At 63.7% G+C, this 26,323-nt stretch overlaps 1 protein-coding gene across 1 annotated transcript in view; it reads left to right on the top strand.

Annotated features, from left to right (window-relative positions):
• The window catches only part of LOC125433416, a 104,706-nt gene extending 79,146 nt beyond the window's left edge, over window positions 1-25,560 (top strand). The window contains exon 7 of the mRNA XM_048497921.1: window positions 25,412-25,560. Coding sequence (XP_048353878.1) covers window positions 25,412-25,560 — 149 coding nt within the window. The remainder of the gene's footprint in view (window positions 1-25,411) is intronic.
• Window positions 25,561-26,323: the final 763 nt, after the last annotated feature.

Below are 26,323 nucleotides of genomic sequence, written 5' to 3'. Positions count from 1 at the left end.
GGTGGGGGGGGGGGGGGGTGGGGGGGGGGGGGGGTGGGGGGGGGGGGGGGTGGGGGGGGGGGGGGGTGGGGGGGGGGGGGGGTGGGGGGGGGGGGGGGTGGGGGGGGGGGGGGGTGGGGGGGGGGGGGGGTGGGGGGGGGGGGGGGTGGGGGGGGGGGGGGGTGGGGGGGGGGGGGGGTGGGGGGGGGGGGGGGTGGGGGGGGGGGGGGGTGGGGGGGGGGGGGGGTGGGGGGGGGGGGGGGTGGGGGGGGGGGGGGGTGGGGGGGGGGGGGGGTGGGGGGGGGGGGGGGTGGGGGGGGGGGGGGGTGGGGGGGGGGGGGGGTGGGGGGGGGGGGGGGTGGGGGGGGGGGGGGGTGGGGGGGGGGGGGGGTGGGGGGGGGGGGGGGTGGGGGGGGGGGGGGGTGGGGGGGGGGGGGGGTGGGGGGGGGGGGGGGTGGGGGGGGGGGGGGGTGGGGGGGGGGGGGGGTGGGGGGGGGGGGGGGTGGGGGGGGGGGGGGGTGGGGGGGGGGGGGGGTGGGGGGGGGGGGGGGTGGGGGGGGGGGGGGGTGGGGGGGGGGGGGGGTGGGGGGGGGGGGGGGTGGGGGGGGGGGGGGGTGGGGGGGGGGGGGGGTGGGGGGGGGGGGGGGTGGGGGGGGGGGGGGGTGGGGGGGGGGGGGGGTGGGGGGGGGGGGGGGTGGGGGGGGGGGGGGGTGGGGGGGGGGGGGGGTGGGGGGGGGGGGGGGTGGGGGGGGGGGGGGGTGGGGGGGGGGGGGGGTGGGGGGGGGGGGGGGTGGGGGGGGGGGGGGGTGGGGGGGGGGGGGGGTGGGGGGGGGGGGGGGTGGGGGGGGGGGGGGGTGGGGGGGGGGGGGGGTGGGGGGGGGGGGGGGTGGGGGGGGGGGGGGGTGGGGGGGGGGGGGGGTGGGGGGGGGGGGGGGTGGGGGGGGGGGGGGGTGGGGGGGGGGGGGGGTGGGGGGGGGGGGGGGTGGGGGGGGGGGGGGGTGGGGGGGGGGGGGGGTGGGGGGGGGGGGGGGTGGGGGGGGGGGGGGGTGGGGGGGGGGGGGGGTGGGGGGGGGGGGGGGTGGGGGGGGGGGGGGGTGGGGGGGGGGGGGGGTGGGGGGGGGGGGGGGTGGGGGGGGGGGGGGGTGGGGGGGGGGGGGGGTGGGGGGGGGGGGGGGTGGGGGGGGGGGGGGGTGGGGGGGGGGGGGGGTGGGGGGGGGGGGGGGTGGGGGGGGGGGGGGGTGGGGGGGGGGGGGGGTGGGGGGGGGGGGGGGTGGGGGGGGGGGGGGGTGGGGGGGGGGGGGGGTGGGGGGGGGGGGGGGTGGGGGGGGGGGGGGGTGGGGGGGGGGGGGGGTGGGGGGGGGGGGGGGTGGGGGGGGGGGGGGGTGGGGGGGGGGGGGGGTGGGGGGGGGGGGGGGTGGGGGGGGGGGGGGGTGGGGGGGGGGGGGGGTGGGGGGGGGGGGGGGTGGGGGGGGGGGGGGGTGGGGGGGGGGGGGGGTGGGGGGGGGGGGGGGTGGGGGGGGGGGGGGGTGGGGGGGGGGGGGGGTGGGGGGGGGGGGGGGTGGGGGGGGGGGGGGGTGGGGGGGGGGGGGGGTGGGGGGGGGGGGGGGTGGGGGGGGGGGGGGGTGGGGGGGGGGGGGGGTGGGGGGGGGGGGGGGTGGGGGGGGGGGGGGGTGGGGGGGGGGGGGGGTGGGGGGGGGGGGGGGTGGGGGGGGGGGGGGGTGGGGGGGGGGGGGGGTGGGGGGGGGGGGGGGTGGGGGGGGGGGGGGGTGGGGGGGGGGGGGGGTGGGGGGGGGGGGGGGTGGGGGGGGGGGGGGGTGGGGGGGGGGGGGGGTGGGGGGGGGGGGGGGTGGGGGGGGGGGGGGGTGGGGGGGGGGGGGGGTGGGGGGGGGGGGGGGTGGGGGGGGGGGGGGGTGGGGGGGGGGGGGGGTGGGGGGGGGGGGGGGTGGGGGGGGGGGGGGGTGGGGGGGGGGGGGGGTGGGGGGGGGGGGGGGTGGGGGGGGGGGGGGGTGGGGGGGGGGGGGGGTGGGGGGGGGGGGGGGTGGGGGGGGGGGGGGGTGGGGGGGGGGGGGGGTGGGGGGGGGGGGGGGTGGGGGGGGGGGGGGGTGGGGGGGGGGGGGGGTGGGGGGGGGGGGGGGTGGGGGGGGGGGGGGGTGGGGGGGGGGGGGGGTGGGGGGGGGGGGGGGTGGGGGGGGGGGGGGGTGGGGGGGGGGGGGGGTGGGGGGGGGGGGGGGTGGGGGGGGGGGGGGGTGGGGGGGGGGGGGGGTGGGGGGGGGGGGGGGTGGGGGGGGGGGGGGGTGGGGGGGGGGGGGGGTGGGGGGGGGGGGGGGTGGGGGGGGGGGGGGGTGGGGGGGGGGGGGGGTGGGGGGGGGGGGGGGTGGGGGGGGGGGGGGGTGGGGGGGGGGGGGGGTGGGGGGGGGGGGGGGTGGGGGGGGGGGGGGGTGGGGGGGGGGGGGGGTGGGGGGGGGGGGGGGTGGGGGGGGGGGGGGGTGGGGGGGGGGGGGGGTGGGGGGGGGGGGGGGTGGGGGGGGGGGGGGGTGGGGGGGGGGGGGGGTGGGGGGGGGGGGGGGTGGGGGGGGGGGGGGGTGGGGGGGGGGGGGGGTGGGGGGGGGGGGGGGTGGGGGGGGGGGGGGGTGGGGGGGGGGGGGGGTGGGGGGGGGGGGGGGTGGGGGGGGGGGGGGGTGGGGGGGGGGGGGGGTGGGGGGGGGGGGGGGTGGGGGGGGGGGGGGGTGGGGGGGGGGGGGGGTGGGGGGGGGGGGGGGTGGGGGGGGGGGGGGGTGGGGGGGGGGGGGGGTGGGGGGGGGGGGGGGTGGGGGGGGGGGGGGGTGGGGGGGGGGGGGGGTGGGGGGGGGGGGGGGTGGGGGGGGGGGGGGGTGGGGGGGGGGGGGGGTGGGGGGGGGGGGGGGTGGGGGGGGGGGGGGGTGGGGGGGGGGGGGGGTGGGGGGGGGGGGGGGTGGGGGGGGGGGGGGGTGGGGGGGGGGGGGGGTGGGGGGGGGGGGGGGTGGGGGGGGGGGGGGGTGGGGGGGGGGGGGGGTGGGGGGGGGGGGGGGTGGGGGGGGGGGGGGGTGGGGGGGGGGGGGGGTGGGGGGGGGGGGGGGTGGGGGGGGGGGGGGGTGGGGGGGGGGGGGGGTGGGGGGGGGGGGGGGTGGGGGGGGGGGGGGGTGGGGGGGGGGGGGGGTGGGGGGGGGGGGGGGTGGGGGGGGGGGGGGGTGGGGGGGGGGGGGGGTGGGGGGGGGGGGGGGTGGGGGGGGGGGGGGGTGGGGGGGGGGGGGGGTGGGGGGGGGGGGGGGTGGGGGGGGGGGGGGGTGGGGGGGGGGGGGGGTGGGGGGGGGGGGGGGTGGGGGGGGGGGGGGGTGGGGGGGGGGGGGGGTGGGGGGGGGGGGGGGTGGGGGGGGGGGGGGGTGGGGGGGGGGGGGGGTGGGGGGGGGGGGGGGTGGGGGGGGGGGGGGGTGGGGGGGGGGGGGGGTGGGGGGGGGGGGGGGTGGGGGGGGGGGGGGGTGGGGGGGGGGGGGGGTGGGGGGGGGGGGGGGTGGGGGGGGGGGGGGGTGGGGGGGGGGGGGGGTGGGGGGGGGGGGGGGTGGGGGGGGGGGGGGGTGGGGGGGGGGGGGGGTGGGGGGGGGGGGGGGTGGGGGGGGGGGGGGGTGGGGGGGGGGGGGGGTGGGGGGGGGGGGGGGTGGGGGGGGGGGGGGGTGGGGGGGGGGGGGGGTGGGGGGGGGGGGGGGTGGGGGGGGGGGGGGGTGGGGGGGGGGGGGGGTGGGGGGGGGGGGGGGTGGGGGGGGGGGGGGGTGGGGGGGGGGGGGGGTGGGGGGGGGGGGGGGTGGGGGGGGGGGGGGGTGGGGGGGGGGGGGGGTGGGGGGGGGGGGGGGTGGGGGGGGGGGGGGGTGGGGGGGGGGGGGGGTGGGGGGGGGGGGGGGTGGGGGGGGGGGGGGGTGGGGGGGGGGGGGGGTGGGGGGGGGGGGGGGTGGGGGGGGGGGGGGGTGGGGGGGGGGGGGGGTGGGGGGGGGGGGGGGTGGGGGGGGGGGGGGGTGGGGGGGGGGGGGGGTGGGGGGGGGGGGGGGTGGGGGGGGGGGGGGGTGGGGGGGGGGGGGGGTGGGGGGGGGGGGGGGTGGGGGGGGGGGGGGGTGGGGGGGGGGGGGGGTGGGGGGGGGGGGGGGTGGGGGGGGGGGGGGGTGGGGGGGGGGGGGGGTGGGGGGGGGGGGGGGTGGGGGGGGGGGGGGGTGGGGGGGGGGGGGGGTGGGGGGGGGGGGGGGTGGGGGGGGGGGGGGGTGGGGGGGGGGGGGGGTGGGGGGGGGGGGGGGTGGGGGGGGGGGGGGGTGGGGGGGGGGGGGGGTGGGGGGGGGGGGGGGTGGGGGGGGGGGGGGGTGGGGGGGGGGGGGGGTGGGGGGGGGGGGGGGTGGGGGGGGGGGGGGGTGGGGGGGGGGGGGGGTGGGGGGGGGGGGGGGTGGGGGGGGGGGGGGGTGGGGGGGGGGGGGGGTGGGGGGGGGGGGGGGTGGGGGGGGGGGGGGGTGGGGGGGGGGGGGGGTGGGGGGGGGGGGGGGTGGGGGGGGGGGGGGGTGGGGGGGGGGGGGGGTGGGGGGGGGGGGGGGTGGGGGGGGGGGGGGGTGGGGGGGGGGGGGGGTGGGGGGGGGGGGGGGTGGGGGGGGGGGGGGGTGGGGGGGGGGGGGGGTGGGGGGGGGGGGGGGTGGGGGGGGGGGGGGGTGGGGGGGGGGGGGGGTGGGGGGGGGGGGGGGTGGGGGGGGGGGGGGGTGGGGGGGGGGGGGGGTGGGGGGGGGGGGGGGTGGGGGGGGGGGGGGGTGGGGGGGGGGGGGGGTGGGGGGGGGGGGGGGTGGGGGGGGGGGGGGGTGGGGGGGGGGGGGGGTGGGGGGGGGGGGGGGTGGGGGGGGGGGGGGGTGGGGGGGGGGGGGGGTGGGGGGGGGGGGGGGTGGGGGGGGGGGGGGGTGGGGGGGGGGGGGGGTGGGGGGGGGGGGGGGTGGGGGGGGGGGGGGGTGGGGGGGGGGGGGGGTGGGGGGGGGGGGGGGTGGGGGGGGGGGGGGGTGGGGGGGGGGGGGGGTGGGGGGGGGGGGGGGTGGGGGGGGGGGGGGGTGGGGGGGGGGGGGGGTGGGGGGGGGGGGGGGTGGGGGGGGGGGGGGGTGGGGGGGGGGGGGGGTGGGGGGGGGGGGGGGTGGGGGGGGGGGGGGGTGGGGGGGGGGGGGGGTGGGGGGGGGGGGGGGTGGGGGGGGGGGGGGGTGGGGGGGGGGGGGGGTGGGGGGGGGGGGGGGTGGGGGGGGGGGGGGGTGGGGGGGGGGGGGGGTGGGGGGGGGGGGGGGTGGGGGGGGGGGGGGGTGGGGGGGGGGGGGGGTGGGGGGGGGGGGGGGTGGGGGGGGGGGGGGGTGGGGGGGGGGGGGGGTGGGGGGGGGGGGGGGTGGGGGGGGGGGGGGGTGGGGGGGGGGGGGGGTGGGGGGGGGGGGGGGTGGGGGGGGGGGGGGGTGGGGGGGGGGGGGGGTGGGGGGGGGGGGGGGTGGGGGGGGGGGGGGGTGGGGGGGGGGGGGGGTGGGGGGGGGGGGGGGTGGGGGGGGGGGGGGGTGGGGGGGGGGGGGGGTGGGGGGGGGGGGGGGTGGGGGGGGGGGGGGGTGGGGGGGGGGGGGGGTGGGGGGGGGGGGGGGTGGGGGGGGGGGGGGGTGGGGGGGGGGGGGGGTGGGGGGGGGGGGGGGTGGGGGGGGGGGGGGGTGGGGGGGGGGGGGGGTGGGGGGGGGGGGGGGTGGGGGGGGGGGGGGGTGGGGGGGGGGGGGGGTGGGGGGGGGGGGGGGTGGGGGGGGGGGGGGGTGGGGGGGGGGGGGGGTGGGGGGGGGGGGGGGTGGGGGGGGGGGGGGGTGGGGGGGGGGGGGGGTGGGGGGGGGGGGGGGTGGGGGGGGGGGGGGGTGGGGGGGGGGGGGGGTGGGGGGGGGGGGGGGTGGGGGGGGGGGGGGGTGGGGGGGGGGGGGGGTGGGGGGGGGGGGGGGTGGGGGGGGGGGGGGGTGGGGGGGGGGGGGGGTGGGGGGGGGGGGGGGTGGGGGGGGGGGGGGGTGGGGGGGGGGGGGGGTGGGGGGGGGGGGGGGTGGGGGGGGGGGGGGGTGGGGGGGGGGGGGGGTGGGGGGGGGGGGGGGTGGGGGGGGGGGGGGGTGGGGGGGGGGGGGGGTGGGGGGGGGGGGGGGTGGGGGGGGGGGGGGGTGGGGGGGGGGGGGGGTGGGGGGGGGGGGGGGTGGGGGGGGGGGGGGGTGGGGGGGGGGGGGGGTGGGGGGGGGGGGGGGTGGGGGGGGGGGGGGGTGGGGGGGGGGGGGGGTGGGGGGGGGGGGGGGTGGGGGGGGGGGGGGGTGGGGGGGGGGGGGGGTGGGGGGGGGGGGGGGTGGGGGGGGGGGGGGGTGGGGGGGGGGGGGGGTGGGGGGGGGGGGGGGTGGGGGGGGGGGGGGGTGGGGGGGGGGGGGGGTGGGGGGGGGGGGGGGTGGGGGGGGGGGGGGGTGGGGGGGGGGGGGGGTGGGGGGGGGGGGGGGTGGGGGGGGGGGGGGGTGGGGGGGGGGGGGGGTGGGGGGGGGGGGGGGTGGGGGGGGGGGGGGGTGGGGGGGGGGGGGGGTGGGGGGGGGGGGGGGTGGGGGGGGGGGGGGGTGGGGGGGGGGGGGGGTGGGGGGGGGGGGGGGTGGGGGGGGGGGGGGGTGGGGGGGGGGGGGGGTGGGGGGGGGGGGGGGTGGGGGGGGGGGGGGGTGGGGGGGGGGGGGGGTGGGGGGGGGGGGGGGTGGGGGGGGGGGGGGGTGGGGGGGGGGGGGGGTGGGGGGGGGGGGGGGTGGGGGGGGGGGGGGGTGGGGGGGGGGGGGGGTGGGGGGGGGGGGGGGTGGGGGGGGGGGGGGGTGGGGGGGGGGGGGGGTGGGGGGGGGGGGGGGTGGGGGGGGGGGGGGGTGGGGGGGGGGGGGGGTGGGGGGGGGGGGGGGTGGGGGGGGGGGGGGGTGGGGGGGGGGGGGGGTGGGGGGGGGGGGGGGTGGGGGGGGGGGGGGGTGGGGGGGGGGGGGGGTGGGGGGGGGGGGGGGTGGGGGGGGGGGGGGGTGGGGGGGGGGGGGGGTGGGGGGGGGGGGGGGTGGGGGGGGGGGGGGGTGGGGGGGGGGGGGGGTGGGGGGGGGGGGGGGTGGGGGGGGGGGGGGGTGGGGGGGGGGGGGGGTGGGGGGGGGGGGGGGTGGGGGGGGGGGGGGGTGGGGGGGGGGGGGGGTGGGGGGGGGGGGGGGTGGGGGGGGGGGGGGGTGGGGGGGGGGGGGGGTGGGGGGGGGGGGGGGTGGGGGGGGGGGGGGGTGGGGGGGGGGGGGGGTGGGGGGGGGGGGGGGTGGGGGGGGGGGGGGGTGGGGGGGGGGGGGGGTGGGGGGGGGGGGGGGTGGGGGGGGGGGGGGGTGGGGGGGGGGGGGGGTGGGGGGGGGGGGGGGTGGGGGGGGGGGGGGGTGGGGGGGGGGGGGGGTGGGGGGGGGGGGGGGTGGGGGGGGGGGGGGGTGGGGGGGGGGGGGGGTGGGGGGGGGGGGGGGTGGGGGGGGGGGGGGGTGGGGGGGGGGGGGGGTGGGGGGGGGGGGGGGTGGGGGGGGGGGGGGGTGGGGGGGGGGGGGGGTGGGGGGGGGGGGGGGTGGGGGGGGGGGGGGGTGGGGGGGGGGGGGGGTGGGGGGGGGGGGGGGTGGGGGGGGGGGGGGGTGGGGGGGGGGGGGGGTGGGGGGGGGGGGGGGTGGGGGGGGGGGGGGGTGGGGGGGGGGGGGGGTGGGGGGGGGGGGGGGTGGGGGGGGGGGGGGGTGGGGGGGGGGGGGGGTGGGGGGGGGGGGGGGTGGGGGGGGGGGGGGGTGGGGGGGGGGGGGGGTGGGGGGGGGGGGGGGTGGGGGGGGGGGGGGGTGGGGGGGGGGGGGGGTGGGGGGGGGGGGGGGTGGGGGGGGGGGGGGGTGGGGGGGGGGGGGGGTGGGGGGGGGGGGGGGTGGGGGGGGGGGGGGGTGGGGGGGGGGGGGGGTGGGGGGGGGGGGGGGTGGGGGGGGGGGGGGGTGGGGGGGGGGGGGGGTGGGGGGGGGGGGGGGTGGGGGGGGGGGGGGGTGGGGGGGGGGGGGGGTGGGGGGGGGGGGGGGTGGGGGGGGGGGGGGGTGGGGGGGGGGGGGGGTGGGGGGGGGGGGGGGTGGGGGGGGGGGGGGGTGGGGGGGGGGGGGGGTGGGGGGGGGGGGGGGTGGGGGGGGGGGGGGGTGGGGGGGGGGGGGGGTGGGGGGGGGGGGGGGTGGGGGGGGGGGGGGGTGGGGGGGGGGGGGGGTGGGGGGGGGGGGGGGTGGGGGGGGGGGGGGGTGGGGGGGGGGGGGGGTGGGGGGGGGGGGGGGTGGGGGGGGGGGGGGGTGGGGGGGGGGGGGGGTGGGGGGGGGGGGGGGTGGGGGGGGGGGGGGGTGGGGGGGGGGGGGGGTGGGGGGGGGGGGGGGTGGGGGGGGGGGGGGGTGGGGGGGGGGGGGGGTGGGGGGGGGGGGGGGTGGGGGGGGGGGGGGGTGGGGGGGGGGGGGGGTGGGGGGGGGGGGGGGTGGGGGGGGGGGGGGGTGGGGGGGGGGGGGGGTGGGGGGGGGGGGGGGTGGGGGGGGGGGGGGGTGGGGGGGGGGGGGGGTGGGGGGGGGGGGGGGTGGGGGGGGGGGGGGGTGGGGGGGGGGGGGGGTGGGGGGGGGGGGGGGTGGGGGGGGGGGGGGGGGGGGGGGGGGGGGGGTGGGTGGGGGGTCTGGGGTTGTGGGGGGGGGGGGGTGGGGGTGGGGGGGGGTGTGGGGTGGGGGGGGGGTGGCGGGGGCGGGGGGGGGGGGGGGGGGGGGTGGGGGGGGGGGGCTGTGCTGGCAGGGGCTGATGGGAATTGTAGTCCATAACATCTGGAGTGCCAAAGGTTCGCCACCACTGGTCTATAGCTTTACCATAGAGTTTGGAGCTGTCACTCCTGGTTGTACGGTGGAAATGACCTCACCCCCAGTGTGATGTCATTGCCCCCTCCCTGTCTGCTCCATGGTTGCAAGCCAATGGGTGGAACTCTGTCTCTCCCCCCAGTCCATTCACTCTTGAGCCTTTTTGCCCCATATAAAGCTAGGAACTGCTGGAGGTTTTTTTTCCCTTCATCGCCAGGATACTAAATTCTTTTCAAAGTGTGATCAAAGAAGACATGCATCTTGTCCTATGCCTTGTGCATTAAACTCTGAGCCTTGGAAACACCTGAGATTGCAACTCGTCCTGTGCCAAAGAGTTATAAATAGGGGCAATCAGTCCTTCGGGGAGGAAATGAAACATCCAAGTATGCACTAAAGATGAGGGTTTGGGGAGAACTATTCATCCTGTGTCCCTGTGCCATTCATTTTAATAGAGCCCCTCACTGGATGCAGAATGCTTGCCCTACCCCTTACTCTTCCTTCCATAATTACAGGAAAGCTCCTCCATCTAAAACAGCCTGCCGTGTTTTGCTTCTTAAAGACAGGATTGTTCCTTTTCTGCACACAAGATGAATTTCGGGCGACCGTTTGGCTGATGCCCTTGTCCCCAGTCTTGAGTGAGAATTGCATGCAGTGTGTTCAAAACCTTGCCTTGGTTGCAATACCTGCTTCCTCCCCTGCTCCCCGGCGACTGCACTGATGGTTCGTGCACAGGGCAAAATTACTTCCCTCAGAGTAGCTGTCCTGAAACAGAGAAGCTTCAAGGGGAGATTAGAACGTGAGATTGCTGCATTGGAGTTCATTCACAAGTTCTTTCGCCAAGCTGATTACAATATGCATTGTCCTGCAGCACCCGCAGTTCCTTCTTTGTGACGCCCCTCCCACTTCCAGACTGGGATAGAAGGACTCAGAGCTCATCGTGCTGACTTGCATTTGAGGAAGGAAGCTTTGACTTTTTGAAAGCCCACATCCCAGAAATCTTGTGGGTGTTTTTGGACTCAGAACTGGTTATTCACTCACAGACCAAACATGGCTATTATAACAGTTCGCCGCTTGTAAACTGTCGCTATGGCACTGACCTAGCAGGCAGAAGCGTAGCAAGGGGGGAAAGTCCTCCACCCTCACCCCATAATGCCCCCACCACACCCCCGGAATACCCTCACCACACCCCCACAGGGGCGCACGCACCTGGTGTGCTGTGCACCCCCCTGTCCCCTTTTAGCTACGCCTCTGCCTAAGGCTCTTCATAAGTTCCTGTCAGCCTTATTTTAACTGCCACCACTGATAGCTCTGTGAGGAGATTTTTGCTTTTCCTTCCAAAACGGACTGCTTTTACCAGGCTGGATTGTGGCACTCTTAAATTACTCTTGAGGCGTGTTAATAGGCAAACAAAGATGAAACGTTTATTTACAGAATTATTAGAAAATAAGTCACAGAAACAGTTAGGCTCTTCTTTTTCTTTGACAGAAATACTTTACTAAACAATCCAGCTGTTTCCGATGTTCTCTTATGGTTTCTTAACAGTTCTCTGACTCAGGGTTGACAAAACTTCTTTCTACTAAACTTTCTCCCCTGGGAAAATCTCTCTTTCACAGAACTTGGCAAATACTTAAAAATCCAACTCCTTTCACCTACAAGAGTGGCACACTGGGCTTTCCAAAGCAGTCTCTGGGGTATTCCACCCAGAAACCCATTCCTGATTCTGTTAACAAAAGAACACACACCCTCAGAGACTTCACTGTCCTATATCTAGGTACTTTCTCCACAGAGACCTACAAACAAACCCTCCGTGTGATTAAAGTATTGCCTATGTGATGATGTTTCCCTAGGACCTGGGCTCAGGTTTACATTCAGCATGGCCTTTTCCTGTTCTTCACCAAAAACCGACTATTCGGCCTCTGGAGGAGGAGGAGGAGGAGGAGGAGGAGGAGGAGGAGGAGGAGGAGGAGGAGGAGGAGGAGGAGGAGGAGGAGGTGGTGGTGGTGGTGGTGGAGAAGAGTTTTGGATTTATATCCCCCCTTTCCTATATTTATTTATTTATTTATTCGATTTGATAAACCGCCCTACCCCCGAAGGGCCCAGGGTGGTGTACAACAGCAGATAACAAGACAATAAAACAAATCGAATAGCCCCAATTAAAGCAATACAAAACCTTAAAACTATTAAAACTATAGCAGCAGTAACCTACAAAAAATGAATGATAATAAAAGGCGTCTGGGATCAAACCCCAGTGGACAAACCCTGGGCGGGAGGAGGTAGGCAGATGGTCAGATATATAGCCAGTGCGCGGGCAACAAAAGAGGGGCGGGCTCAGCGGCCGCCCCCCCCAAAAGCCCAGTGGAACAACACAGTTTTGCAGGCCCTGCGGAACTCTCCGAGGTCCTGCAGAGCCCTATAGGAGATTCGAAGGGGCTTACAATCTCCTTGCCCTTCCCCCCTCACAACAAACACCCTGTGAGGTGGGTGGGGCTGAGAGAGCTCAGAAGAGCTGTGACTAGCCCAAGGTCACCCAGCTGGCGTGTGTGGGAGTGCACAGAGTAATCTGAATTCCCCAGATAAGCCTCCACAACTCAAGCGGCAGAGAGGGGAATCAAACCCAGTTCCTCCAGATCAGAGTGCACCTGCTCTTAGCCACTGCGCCACTGAAGCAAAGCTCTCTCTCAGTTCTGGGAGTTTCCACTCTTCTCCTTTTCCCTTTCTTTCCCCTCTCTTTTCCTTTCTCCCTCATGAACACGCACCCTCTGGTTTTTTATACAACCCCAGGAGCCAGTCAGGTGGAGCTCCGGGTTAATTCATTAAATTCCTTTTCATTCCGACAGGACTGCATTTTAAAATTAACCCTTAATCAGCAGTCCATCACAGCAATCCTCTGAAACAGGTCAAAATCGACAACCTTACTTCTGCAAATCAAATCAAATTTAATTTAATAAGTACAGTTTTAGTATAAATATAATCAAATCAAATCAAATTTAATTTAATTTAATGAGTGTGGTCTTAGTATAACTATAATACATGAAAAAGAGAACACATAACCACTATATACAGTTAAAACATTCATCAAATACTTACAAAGTGTCCAGAGTATAAAAACAGCTGTGATAAAATTATGATGACCCTTTTGATGAGATACTTGTCCACTTGTTTACCATGAGACTGTGTTTTGAATGATTGTCGTGAATGATTGCTATAGTACAGTACAGAGTGTGGTGGAATCTCCTTCTTTGGAGGTTTTTAAACAGAGGTTGGATGGCCAACTGTCTGATTGTGTGTACCTGCATGGCAGGGGGTTGGACTTGATGGCCCTTGGAGTCTCTTCCAACTCTATGATTCTGTGATTCCAATAGTGCAATATCCAACAAAGTGCAATGCAGCCTCTGAGTCAGCTGGGCTGAGCAATAGAGTTGAGGACTGAGCTGCTGGCCAATTTTTCACTGACTGAGGAAGGTCTGTTTGCCTGGAGTTGATCCCTGGCTCTACCTTCTGCTTGACTGGTTGAGGTGGGATGGCCCTTCTGGTCATTTCCAACTCTATGATTCTGTCATCTATTCCACCACCCCGACTGCTTTTAAGATGGGCTAAACGTTCATTTTGTGCTCCTTTCCCCACTCTTTGTTCTTCATGCTAATTTCCATTTCCCTCCTTCAATCGAAGGAAAAAAGAGATATGAAGATACTATGTTTTAAAAAAAACCATCTGGACTTGATGTGGCTTTTAATAGGGCAGCACGTTCTGAATCTAGGTCTTGAAAGTTGAAAGACAAAAATAAAATGTGATTCGCTTGTGCACCGCTGCGCCCTTAAACAAATGGGATTCTCTTGTTTGATTGAGGTCTCAGAATTCTCGAGGCGGGGGAACTGCCAGGAACTTGAGGATAAATGCTGAATAATGCCGTTTCAATCCACTTTCAAACCTGGATTTTACTGTGGCCCATTATGCAGTACCCACATACCCAATGGCTGTTGGCTTTGGAGTGGGGTTTCCCTGAAGTTTTGTGTTTTGTCCAGCATTATTTTGTTACTCCACTGATGAATCGATAGAACACTGGCTTCCTCTTGGCACAGCAGTTCCCCCCCCAGCTCTCCTCTTTCCAAAATGCCCCCCCTTTGTTCTCATGTGCTGAAGTTTCCCCAACTTCCTAGAACAGTGGTGGCGAACCTATGGCACGATCCTCTGAACCTATGGCTCAGATCCTCTGAAGATGCCAGCCACAGATGCAGGTGAAACGTCAGGAGAGAATGCTGCTAGAACACGGCCATACAGCCCGGAAACCACACAGCACCCCTATGGCACGAGTGCCAGAGGTGGCACTCAGAGCCCTCTCAGTGGGCATGCACACAGAGTTCATCACCCTCACCCCCTCACACGCACACATCTAGGCTGGCCTGGGCCACTGGGCACAACGCCCCGCAGTGAGTAGGGAGGGCTGGCGGGCCTGGTGCCTGTGCTCTCGGTGGCTGATGCCCGAGTGGGGGGCAGAGGAGGCGGAGATGCTAGAGAGGCGCAGAGCAGAGTGCATGGGACTTGGGGTGCACGTAGGACTAAAACGTCAGTATTCAGGTTAAATGGCCGTGTTGGCACTTGGCGATAAATAAGTGAGTTTGGGCACTTGGTCTCGAAAAGGTTCGCCATCACTGTCCTAGAAAAAGCCCATTGATCGCTCTGGAGCTTGGACAGGGAGAAGCATGAAGAAGTGAGAAAATATGAAGAGAATATAATGCAGTGCCATCTCCTCCATTTTCCCCTCAAAGGCAGGGAAAGATTCAAGCTTTGCCTGCTCTTCAGAACCGCAGGATTTCTGGGATATTTGGCGACATGACTGTGAGAGTGGGGAATCCCTGTGCGTGAACAGAAATGTGCCCCTAAGGAAATGTACGCTCATGGCGGGGTAGATCACATGGGCATAACAGGACTATGTAAATAGCACACTTTGGTCGATTCCGCACTTGCGTTATCGACCTAAGTTCAGCTGCGTTCGATCTAAGTGCTCCACACAACTACTGGGATCGACGTGATTTTGTACCAGCTTTGCCCCGTGTAACGGTCAAATTTACGACTCCAGTTGGGAACTACTACTTTTTCAGGGAACCACGCTCGAACTCAGCTCGATTCCAGTAAAGTGCGGAATCTCTGGTGCCAGGAGTCCCCCATTCAGCCAATCACAGCTGAGTGTTTCGGGCATGCGTACAGCTGGCCAATCAAAAAATGGCACCTTCGTCCCTCCATTCCTGTGGCAGTTTTTTTTATAACATGTGTGGGGATAGACAGAACATGGCCGTAGAACAGTAGCCAATCGGAACGGAGCGGCGAAGAGGCACAGGATGATCCCGCCCTCCGAGCTGGGATCAAGCTGGTTGCAGTGGGGAACAACAATGGCTTCGACCTAGGTCAGTACCCTTCTCAGGGAACTGGGTCGAACCTATTTTACTTGTGTGCAGAATCCCATTGTAGTGGATTGCATCTGTGTAGTGCATTGAAAGTGGATTGAAAATGAATGATTTGGCATGTGTGAAAGTGCCCCAAATATCTCCCATTCCTTTCAGCTGGGGGGGGGGGGGTTCTGCCCTCCTTCAAGGCTGGTCTGCTTGGGGCTGCCAACCTCAAGGTGGCACCTGGAGATTTTCCAGAATTATTCTTCATCTTCATGCATCTTCACCTTATCTCAATTTCCAAGATCAATTCCCCTGGAGAAAATGGCTGCTTTTTTGGGGGGGAGGGGGGGCCTTGTACCGGGCTGATGTCCTCCCTCGCTCCAAACCCCACCCTTACCAGACAGGACCCCAAATCGGCCGCAGTGTCACAACCTGGAATTGGCATCCCTGGACACAAGGACAAGGAGGCCGAAGTAAATTAATGGGATTAGATGTGGGTTAAATGAAATCTGTTGGCCCAGGTTATTGGTGTGCTTAATAAAAAGGGAGGGGATCTAGTGTTCTGGAATCCAGTGAGATTTTTATCCTCAGCCGAGGGTCCGGTGGCAGGAGCCTTCCCTCTTCTCGAGCCATCACTCAGTCCCTGATCAGTATTCCCCTCCAGTTTCATTGCCACAGGGGGAATGTGATTATATTAAAAGCAAATAGCTCCCTTAATTAAGTGATTGAGCCTTTTTTAAAAAAAGAAAGAAAGAAAGGGGGAGGGAGGGAGGGAGGGAGGGAGAAAGCAAAGCCAGAAGTAATAAGGTTTCAAAAACGGACCAGTGCAGATTAAATTTGCCGCATGTTGGGGACCTGGAGAAAGGGTCGTTGTTACAAGTCCGAAAGGTCCCTGGTCTGGGTAGAGTCTAGCCACGCTTGGCAAGCCCACCGCAAACACAGGGAGAAATTCATAGATGCACGGGGATTACGGTGCTAGGCACGTTTACTGGAGATCTAGCTACAGCATACATAGCAGGGCTTGCTTTGGAATCAATGTGTAGGAACCAAGTCTCTGTTCCCCAGCAACAGCAGCAGAAGAGTTTGGATTTATATCCCGCTTTTCTGTCCTGTTAGGAGTCTCAAAGTGGCTTACAATCAGAGGTGGGATCCAGCAGGTTCTCACAGGTTCCCGGGAGCAGGTTACTAATTATTTGAGTGTGCCGAGAGGGGGTTACTAACTGGTGATTTTGCCACGTGATTTTTGCCTTAGTTACGCCCCTCCTCTCAGCAGTAGCACGCAGAACTTGAAGCAGTCTAGCAGGAGGTGCACCGGTGTGCGTGGCTGCCTGCGCCTGCGTGCATTCATTTCCCGCCCAAGGACCGGCGCAGAGGCTGCATCCTTGCCACAGCCCTACCCAGGAATGCCCCACCCCGGGCCACAGCCCCGCCCCCATCGTGCCCCGCCCAGCCCCATTGGCGCTACGTCACAGTTTGAATCCCACCACAATGAGAACCTGTTACTAAATTTTTGGATCCCACCACTGCTTACAATCCCCTTCCCTTAACTCTGTTTTTCTCTCCTGAAAGGAGTCACAGGTGACTTACAAACTCCCTTCCTTTCCCTCTCCCCACAACAGACACCTTGTGAAGTAGGCAGGGCTGAGAGAGCTCTGAGAGCATAGAAAGACAGCCGTATAGTAAGTCTCAATTAAAAAATATCAGGTTCTCCACCCGGCCCCATTTATTACATATCTTTTAATGAGTGGAGGTGAGAACAACAGACTGGAGGAATTCAATGTATTGTCGAAGGCTTTCACGGCCGGATTCAACTGGTTCTGGTGGGTTTTCCGGGCTGTGTGGCCGTGGTCCGGTGGATCTTGTTCCCAACGTTTCACCTGCATCTGTGGCTGGCATCTTCAGAGGTGTATCACAGAGGGAAATCTGTTACACACTGTGTGTGATGCACCTCTGAAGATGCCAGCCACAGATGCAGGCGAAACGCTAGGAACAAGATCCACCAGACCACGGCCACACAGCCCGGAAAACCCACCAGAACCAACTGGAGGAATGTTAGTGTAACCTCTATCTGTGGGTTCTGTGGGGCAGAACTTGGAATGAGTTTGCAACAACAAATTTTAAAAACAAAATGATTTACTTTCTTAACATATAACATCAAAAATCAACATTTAACATCACACTTCAAGGTCCTGTTCAGGTTTCATTTCAAGTCCTTCTAGTTACAGTCTTCTGATATTGCCAAGTCTGATTCTTCCTGCAAGCGGGTTGGCTCCTGAAGACTCCAAGGGCTTGGTGAACATGATTCCACATGACAAAGGTTTCCAGGAGAACTCTCACCCATTACCAACACAAAAAACCCCGAAACAATAAACTCCAACATTTACAACATAGCAAAAATAAACAACTCCCTTCCCACTAGTTCCCAACAACATTGCAGTTACCTTAACAAGGTGTTAAGGGCTTCTACAAATCAAGGTCCGAGTCTGGTAGCCTCGTCTCCTCCAAACTACATGAGCTCTGCAGCCTCTTGCTGCTTTGAGTCTCCACCCCTTTCTGGGTCAACCCATTCTGAGCATGGGGGTTACATTAGCAGCTTCAAGAAAGCAGACTGGTCATTCATCCAGACACATCTGAGCAGCTGGGTGAAGCTGTGGCTTCTGATCTTGGAATTGTGAATGGAATTGGTGGGTGACCCAGCAGAACTCAAATGTCGTGAAAGGGAAGCTCCAGGCCTGCTGAACGGAGTGCCTCATTCACGCATGCAAGCAGTCACTAGGACAGTGTTTCCCAAACTTTTCGAGGTCAGGGTACCCTTGACCTCACTCTTCATATCTCACGGTACCCCTGCCGCCACCCTCCACCTTCCCCTCCCATTGCCCCTGCTTGCCACACACCCCACCTTCCCCTCCGGGGTGGGGAAAGGGGTAGCAATGGGGGTGGGGGTAACTGCTGACCTTGTTTTAGGCCCTACCCCATGGGCCAGCTCGCGTCCTTGCTGGCGCCGGTGGGAGAACACCACAAAGAAATGTAGAAGGTGATGTAGTGTTGCCAGCGGTATTTTGGGACATGCTCACGGCACCCCAGGGTACCAGGGAACCCTGGTTGAGAATGGCTGCACTAGGAGGTGTTACAGCCACGGTGTGTTCCACACGTTTTCAAGTTAGAGTTTTTAATCGGCACAAGAAATGAGAGAACCACGTGGATATTGTGGTCCCAACCGTGGAGGGCTGGAAAGAAATGAAATAGGGCTACTCGAGGAATTACTACACACACTCAAGACTTAATGAGATCAGGTGCTTACTGGATGCCAATTAGCATAGTAGACTTTAATCACTGTTTAATGAGTTTGAAGGAGTGGAAGCCTTATCTTTTACATTAACGACTGAAGTGTTTTGAGTCTTTGTATTATGAGGTTTTTAAAAGAGGTAGGAACTGTCATATCTGAAGTTTGACGATTTATTGAATTTGCCTGGATTCTATGCCCTATGAGGAGCTGCTGAGGGAGAAGAAGAAGAAGAGTTTGGATTTATATCCCCCCTTTCTCTCCTGCAGGAGACTCAAAGGGGCTCACAATCTCCTTGCCCTTCCCCCCCTCACAACAAACACCCTGTGAGGTAGGTGGGGCTGAGAGAGCTCCGAGAAGCTGTGACTAGCCCAAGGTCACCCAGCTGGCGTGTGTGGGAGTGCACAGGCTAATCTGAATTCCCCAGAGAAGCCTCCACAGCTCAGGCGGCAGAGCTGGGAATCAAACCCGGTTCCTCCAGATTAGAGACACGAGCTCTTAACCTCCTACGCCACTGCTGGGTATGTTTAGTGTGGAAAAGAGGGGGTTACAGGGAGTCACATTTCTGCTGCTCCAGAGACTAGGACCAGGCATAATGAATTCAAGGGGCAGGAAAAGAGATTCCACCTAAACATTAGGAAGAACTTCCTGACTCCCTAGGGTTATTTGACAGGGAAAGATGTTGCCTCTGAGGATAGTAGAGCCTCCTTCTTTGGAGGTTTTTAAGCAGAGGCTGGATGGCCATCTGTCCGGGGTGTTTTGATTGTGTGTTCCTGCATGGCAGGGGGTTGGATTTGATTGCCCTTGTGGTCTCTTCCAACTCTATGATTCTATTGTGTGAGTTGATTTGCATGTTGCATTGAAGAACTACTCTTAAAGAGAGGCAGTATTATATTACTGTGAGCCAGTGGCGGGATCCAAAAATTTTCGTAACAGGTTCCCCTGGTGGTGGGATTCAAACTGTGGCGTAGCGCCAATGGGGCTGGGCGGGGCACGGCGGGGGCGTGGCCGGCCATTCCAGGAGCAGGAAGACATTCCTGGAAGCGGGGAGAATGTGGCAGGGACGCGGCAGCTGCGCGGAGTCATGGGCCGGGGAAAGCGAGGATGCCTGGTATGCGCAGGCTGCCACACACACCGGTGCACCTCCTGCTAGACTGCTTCAAGTTCTGCACGCTACTGCTGAGAGGAGGGGCGTAACTAAGGCAAAAATCACGTGGCAAAATCACCAGTTAATAACCCCCTCTCGGCACACTCAAATAATTAGTAACCTACTCTCGGGAACCTGTGAGAACCTGCTGGATCCCACCTCTGCTGTGAGCCTAAAGAGTGCAAACAGGTGATTGTACAATCTTCAGGTGAGACCTAGCGGGGTTGCTAATCTGTAGGTGAGGCTATATTGCAACTGATCTTTAGGCAATAGACATCAGTTCCCTTGGAGAAAATAGCTGCTTGGCAGGTGAATTCTACGGCCCTGGACTCTGCTTGTTACCTGAATTAGTGGAATCTGTTCATTTTTTGTATGGGAATTAGCTGAAAGAGACCTAGCAATGTTAAGGGGCTAGCTTTGAGATCTCCACAAGTTGATACAGCGGTTTTTCCTGCAGAAGTCTCCAGGAAACTGAATTTGTGAAGTTTGACAATTTTATTAAAGAACAAAAATAACAAAAGTTGGGCAGAACACACACACAAAGAGAGTTTCAAGGAGCCTGGTATTTAGACATAGGCGAAAAGATAGCTTCGGAATAGTAGAGGTTGTTGCGAAGGGGGGGGGGAAGTCCAAGAAAGCAGAGCCCAACCAATTCTAGGAGAAAAAGGTCCAAGGAAGCACAATCCAATGCCTGTGTTGGATGCAGAGACAGAGGTACGGTGTCAGGCCAAGTGAAACTGAACCAAAACAGGGTTCTGTTCTCAGGAGAGAACAATACTGTGGGAAATGGCTGGAATGAGTAAAAGCCAGGGACAGTCTAAGGCTGATTCCGCATGGGCCAAAAACAGCAGTGTGAAAATGGTGTGAAAACAGTATAAACCCTTTTACACCGTTTTAAACCCTTTTACACCATTTTCACACTGTTTTCACACTGCTGTTTTTGGCCCATGCAGAATCAGCCTAGTTCTTGATTAAGCTTTGGGCAGAGTTGATGAATTTACATCCCAGGGCACAGGTGTCAAACTTGCGGCCCTTCAGATGTTCATGAACTACAATTCCCATCAGCCCTTGCCAGTATAGCCAGTGCTCATGTTGGGAGGGACTGATGGGATGTGTAGTTCACGAACATCTGGAGGTTCGCGAGTTTGGCACCCCTGACCCCCGGCATTCCCATTCAGAGTTAGGCTTGATGATTCTCCGGTAGAAAGTAGGACAGGAAAAGTTATGATTAGATCGGCTAGGGAACAAAGGAACTGGGGAAGCTGATTGTGTGCATTCCCTTTTGTTAGTATGGGAACAGGTGTGGCTTCCCAAGACTGGGGCTTTTGCTATCCAGACTGAAATGGCAGAGGCTTCAGAAAATGCATGGTTCACTCCTATGCAAACTTGACTAGGGAGTTGGGGTGGAGAGGAATGTGTCCAGCATTAAGATTTTGCAACCATCTTAGTCTGAACTGTCTATGGCACTAAGAGAGATGATTGGTCAGGCACATCTCAGAAAATGCCGCCCCCATCTTACCATGGGCTTACATGTCAACCTGCTGAGGCCCCTCCCTTTCCCCAAACCTAGACTTCACTCAGCCCAGAGCAGCATCCCTAGGACTGGTGCTCATCAGTGTGGTGTCGCGGTTAAGAGCAGGTGGATTCTAATCTGGAGAACCAGGTTTGATTCCCAACTCCTCCACCTGAATGGCAGAGGCTTATCTGGTGAACCAGATAATTCTGGTTCCTGCTGGGTGACCTTGGGCTAGTCACAGTTCTTCAGAAATCTCTCAGCCCCACCCACCTCGCAAGGTGTCTGTTTTGGGGAGTGGAAGGGAAAGGAGCTTGTAAGACACCTTGAGCCTCCTTTCAGGAGAGAAAGGTGGGGTATAAATCCAAATTCCTCCTCCTCCTCCTCCTCCTCCTCCTCCTCCTCCTCCTCCTCCTCTCAGTGCCATAGGTTCGCCACCACTGAGCTCTTGTCGCCCACCACTCTAAGAAATCTCAGTGGGTTATAATGATGCCATAAAGTGCACCCTGCAAATCAGCCATTTCCTCCAGGGGAAATGATCTTCATTGTCAGGAGATGAGTTGTCATGTAGAGAAATCTCCGCACATGCAGAATAACGCACTTTCAATCCACTTTCAGTGCACTTTGCAGCTGGATTTTACTTTACAGAGTAGCAAAATCCACTTGCAATCCATTGTGAAACTGGATTGAAAGTGCGTTATTCTGCAAGTGCGGAAGGGGCCCAGGTTTCACCTGGATGCTGGTAACCCTCTGGGGAAACCACGCCCCACCCACCTCACAGGGTGTTTGTTGAGGGGGGAAGGGAAAGGAGCTTGTAAGCCCCTTTGAGTCTCCTTACAGGAAAGGGAGGATATAAAACCAACTCTTCTTCTTCTTCTTCTTCTTCTTCTTCTTCTTCTTCTTCTTCTTCTTCTTCTTCTTCTTCTTCTTCTTCTTCTTCTTCTTCTTCTTCTTCTTCTTCTTCTTCTTCTTCTTCTTCTTCTTCTTCTTCTTCTTCTTCTTCTTCTTCTTCTTCTTCTTCGTTTTGTGACCCTATTATGCTGTAATTGCTTACATACACATCAGGAATTCCAAGTGACTAGTAAGGGATTGGGGCCTTAGCCATTGGGGCACTAATCTGTTGTCTCAAACTCTCCACTCAGCCTATGCAACTTGCCAGCACATTATAGGAAACTGGGGCTCATTTTTGGAAGCGAGACGCAAGCATCTCACAGAGGGGGATTTGCCAGATAAGTGATGCACCATAAATAATTCCGAGAGCCATTAACAGTATCACAACATGCTCCTTTTGGAACTTAGGGCTGTCTTGATATGACGTGTTTTCCTGGCATCCAAGATAAAAAACGCTGCCGTCTGATCATAATTAAAGTAGAAAGCGAGTATGATTGATGATTTTACACGGCAGCTTTCCTGGGGAGTGTCAAGCTGGGCAGAATGAAAGAGCGGATGAGCGGAGCTGAGGGGAACCACGAGGGTTGATGTTTCCCATGCAGCTAGAAGTGGAAGAGCTGGCCAGATTGCCTAGATTGTGTCCAGTCGTTTTGAGGCCAAGGGTGTTTATGATGGATCCTGTTCTTTGGTCCTTGCCAAGATTCCACAGCACCGGGAGTTATTTCCGGCCAGTCCGACCGATGCTCTGAACCGAACAGTCTAACAGTCTAGTTTAGTGGTGGCGAGCCTTTGGCACTCAAGATGTTATGGACTTCAATTCCCATCAGCCCCTGCCAGCATGGCCAATTGGCCATATTGGCAGGGGGTGATGGGAATTGTAGTCCATAACATCTGGAGTGCCAAAGGTTCGCCACCATCGCATCAAATCTCAGTGGCTGAGCAAGGTCATCCCCTGTTAGTACTTGGATGGGAGACCAACAAGAAAGTCCTGATAGCCAGAGAGGCAGGCAATGGTAACCCACTTCAGTTCCTTTGCGATAGTCCAGGATAGCCAAATTTTGTCAGTTCTTGGCTGTCAATCAGAGTCATAAGAACATAAGAACATAAGCCTGGTGGATCAGACCAGAGTCCATCTAGTCCAGCACTCTGCTACTCGCAGTGGCCCACCAGGTGCCTTTGGGAGCTCACCTGCAGGAGGTGAAAGCAATGGCCTTCTGCTGCTGCTGCTGCTCCCGAGCACCTGGTCTGCTAAGGCATTTGCAATCTGAGATCAAGGAGGATCAAGATTGGTAGCCATAGATCGACTTCTCCTCCATCAATCTGTCCAAGCCCTTTTTAAAGCTATCCAGGTTAGTGGCCATCACCACCTCCCGTGGTAGCATATTCCAGCCCTGGTTAGTACTTGGACCACCGAGGAAGTTCAGGATGCTATGCAGATACATGCAATGGCAAACCACATCTGTTCATTTGCTCTGACATCGATAGCCCAGGCTAATAACACCGTGCCTTCTGTCAGGAATGAAGTCTAGTGTATGTAACCTGATTGTAACTCTCATGTAGCCTAACTGAAATGCAACTTGATTGACAGATAAAAGGGGCTTTCTCTTCCTCTTCCTTTCTCTTCTGATCTTTATGGCTTTGACATGGATTGTAGATACCTAGGCTAAATGACCCTGGTGAGCCATCTCTCAAGAGAAACAGGATGTGACCATTGCTCGAGGGGGCAGGTGGCTGGAGCTATCCTTATCCAGAGGTGGGGCCCAGCAGGTTCTCACAGGTTCCTGAGAGTAGGTTTTCACACCATTTCCAGCGCAAGCTGAGAGGGGGCTACTAATTGCGGATTTTACACGCGGGATTTTTGCCTTAGTTACTCCCCTCCTCTCAGCAGCAGCGCGCACAACTTGAAGCAGCCCAGCAGGAGGTGCACCAGCGTGCGTGGCAGCCTGCACCCGCGTGCATTCGTTTCCCGCCCAAGGATCACAGTAGCCGGGCTGTGCCCTTGCCACAGCCCCGCCCAGGAATGCCCCGCCCCCGGAATGCCCGGCCATGCCCCCCTCGTGCCCCGCCCAGCCCCATTGGCACTACTCCACAGTTTGAATCGCACCACCAAGGGAACCTGATACTAAAATTTTTGGATCCCACCACTGTCCTTATCATGGCATTGGGGTGCCTAAGCCTTTTCACACTTTCTCTGGGAAACAAGGAAGGGCGGGGGGAGAAAATCAGTCGGGGATAAAGGGTTTCCTGAAACCCAGGTCCGGCAGAACTGGCTTTCTCAAGCTAGGGTCCTCGCTGCCTTTCAATAAATGCTACTGATCCAGAATCCAAAGCCCGTGTGCTGTTTGAGGGAAGTAGCTAATAACCCTCCTAGCCCTTCATGAAATACATGTGAAATACAACATCACTTTGCGTGTGGTAAAAGTTAACACGTGTTCGCTACGGCAAAATGGGGAGGGATTAGGCCAGGCCAGGCCTAAAATAGGCCGCCTGGCCCCACCTCCTCCAGTGACATCAGGGCCCCAGGCATCACTGCCTGGCGCCCTGGAGGCTTGTCGCTCCCGCATGGCCCTGCAAAGCTTGAAACCTCGTGAGCTATTGGGAGCTCGTGAGGCAATGGGGGAGGCGGCAGCTACCTAGGAGGCTGTCCCTTCCCCACCAGCAATGGCGGCTGTGGTAAATCGCGGCTGTTCTATATTGACTGAAGGTCCGAGATCTAACACCTTCCTTCCGAACTGTGACCACCAAAATGTCTCGGGGAGGTGGGGAGGGAGGCGGATCCTGCGGCTGATCTTGCCAACGTCGTCACTGGATTCTGCTTGAAGCAAAAAAAATGGAGATTTCCGCAGCGAGAAATGTTTGAAACAGTGCAAAGAATGCCAGAAAGGGGTCGAACGAGACCAGAGACGGTTCTCGGGGAACTGTCAGGCCGCAGAACCCTTGCGAAACCCATGGCACGATCGACAAAATTGTCTGTCAACACGTGTGATCGTACGCATGACTGACAGCAATATGGGCAAAGTTTTGCATTTCCCTTCAGTGCACTGAAGGGCAGCTGGGACAGCATCAAACTGACAGGGTGCCCCCAGGTAGAGCTCTACCTCCAGGCATTTCTTTCCGAACTCTTGACATTTGAATGACGAGAACTTTGAAAGAGGTTTAATAGTTGAGCTGGGCTTTTTTCCCGCACGTTCAACAGGAGTTTTACTGGTCATAAGGCTGGAGGGGAAGTTGAACGTTTCCAGGGAATTATAAATCAATAGAAGAGAATACAGTGGAACCTCGGTTTTCGTTGCCTTCAGTTTTCATTGGTTACGTTTTTAATCGATTTTTTTCTGTGAAAAACTTGTCTCGGTTTTCATTGATTTGCCTCGGTTTTCATTGATTTGCAGCCAGGTGCAGGGGTTTGTGGAGAAAAATCACCCGGACAAAGCCGTTGCAGGCCATCTCTGCAACTTGTTTAATGACAATGTCTTGCCCCATTTCAGACAAATCTTAAAGAGGCGTCAGAAACAGACCTCTTTGGACAGCTTTCTGGTGCATCGTTGGTCCACTGGCTCTGAAGCTGGTCCTAGTGTTATTGTTTGATCCTGGTTTCAGCATTAAACACTATGTTTATTCACCTAAAAATGTGTTTTTGGTATGTTTTTTGGAGTGCCTAGAATGGATTAATTGGATTTACATTGATTCCTATGAAAAAGTGTGCCTTGGTTTTCATCGGTTTCGGTTTTCATCGATTCTTTTCAGACAGATTACCAACGAAAACTGAGGTTCCACTGTAATAATAATAAGAGTTTGGATTCGCACCCCTCTTTTCTCTCCTGTGAGGAGACTCAGGGTGGTTTACAAACTCCTTTCCCTTTCTCTCTTCACAACAGACACCTTGTGAGGTAGGTGGGGGTGAGAGAGTTCTGAGAGAACTGCGACTAGCCCAAGGTCAACCGAACGGGAATGTAGGAGGAGGGAAACAAGAAGAAGAAGAAGAGTTTGGATTTATATCCCCCCTTTCTCTCCTGTAGGAGACTCAAAGGGGCTGACAATCTCCTTGCCCTTCCCCCCTCACAACAAACACCCTGTGAGGTGGGTGGGGCTGAGAGAGCTCCGCAGAGCTGTGACTAGCCCAAGGCCACCCAGCTGGCGTGTGTGGGAGTGTACAGGCTAATCTGAATTCCTCAGATAAGCCTCCACAACTCAAGCGGCAGAGTTGGGAATCAAGCCCGGTTCCTCCAGATCAGAGTGCACCTGCTCTTAGCCACTGCTCTTAGCCACTATGCCACTTCTCCACATAAGAGTCCACCGCTCATTCTTTCTTCTCCTCTCCTTTTCTCCTTGCAGGTGAAAGAGGACTGGAAATATGTCGCCATGGTCATCGACAGAATTTTCCTCTGGATGTTTATCATAGTCTGCTTGTTAGGTACTGTGGGACTCTTCCTCCCTCCGTGGCTGGCAGGGATGATTTAAGAACTGAAAAAGAACTCTACTAAAGAACCGCTCGCATCCCATTCGATAGACTTCAGACCACCTGGAAGGGGCATTGCTGAAAGCCGGAGAGAGCCTCCGTGAATAATTTGCCGTAATGTCCACGCATGAATCATTCCTGGAAGCCCCAGGAGTGCTTTTCAAGATTATATCACTTGCTTAAGCCATTCTCATCTTCTATATCTCTTTGGGGGGAGGGAGGGAAAGGGGCTGGTTAATTAAAGTTTATCCATAGCATGACGGCATTGGTTGTCGTATATACCCCTAAGACCATAACCACGTCCACCTTCGAGCGAGCGCCGACGGAGGCACTTTAGAGTAGACTCGACTCCTGGGAAGTTGCTGGAGAAAGGAGACATCTCAGAATCTGGCCAAAGTCCACGTAGGGAATGGCTCTTGGCGATGTGTCTTTTCGCAACAGGTAAGGGAAAGGTTGAGAAGACTGGGTTACCTGCTGGCGGAAGCAGAAAATAGTAGCAGTGATAATGATTAAAAAAAAAATCCATAGCTCGGTTCCCAGAGGCTTGCTTCTTGAAACAAAATCAGAGCGGAGGAAAACGTGCAGCGAAAAACACGCATGCATTTTTGTGGACCGGATGGCCATACGGCTGAAACCCAGATTAGAAAAATCAAACGCAATGGCTTTTATTGAGCCGCACCATTTCTGGTTCCAGGGGAGCCTCCCCTCTCCTGCAGTTGGAAGAGATGCAGCAAAAAAAAAAAAAAAAAGGTCCTCGAAAACTGCACCTCTCGGTTTTTCTAGTTGGG

This window comes from Sphaerodactylus townsendi, linkage group LG05 (genome assembly GCF_021028975.2).
Source record: "Sphaerodactylus townsendi isolate TG3544 linkage group LG05, MPM_Stown_v2.3, whole genome shotgun sequence".
Lineage (NCBI taxonomy): Eukaryota > Metazoa > Chordata > Lepidosauria > Squamata > Sphaerodactylidae > Sphaerodactylus > Sphaerodactylus townsendi.
The sequence above is the reverse complement of the archived record's forward strand: the minus strand, read 5'-3'. Positions and strand labels throughout refer to the sequence as shown.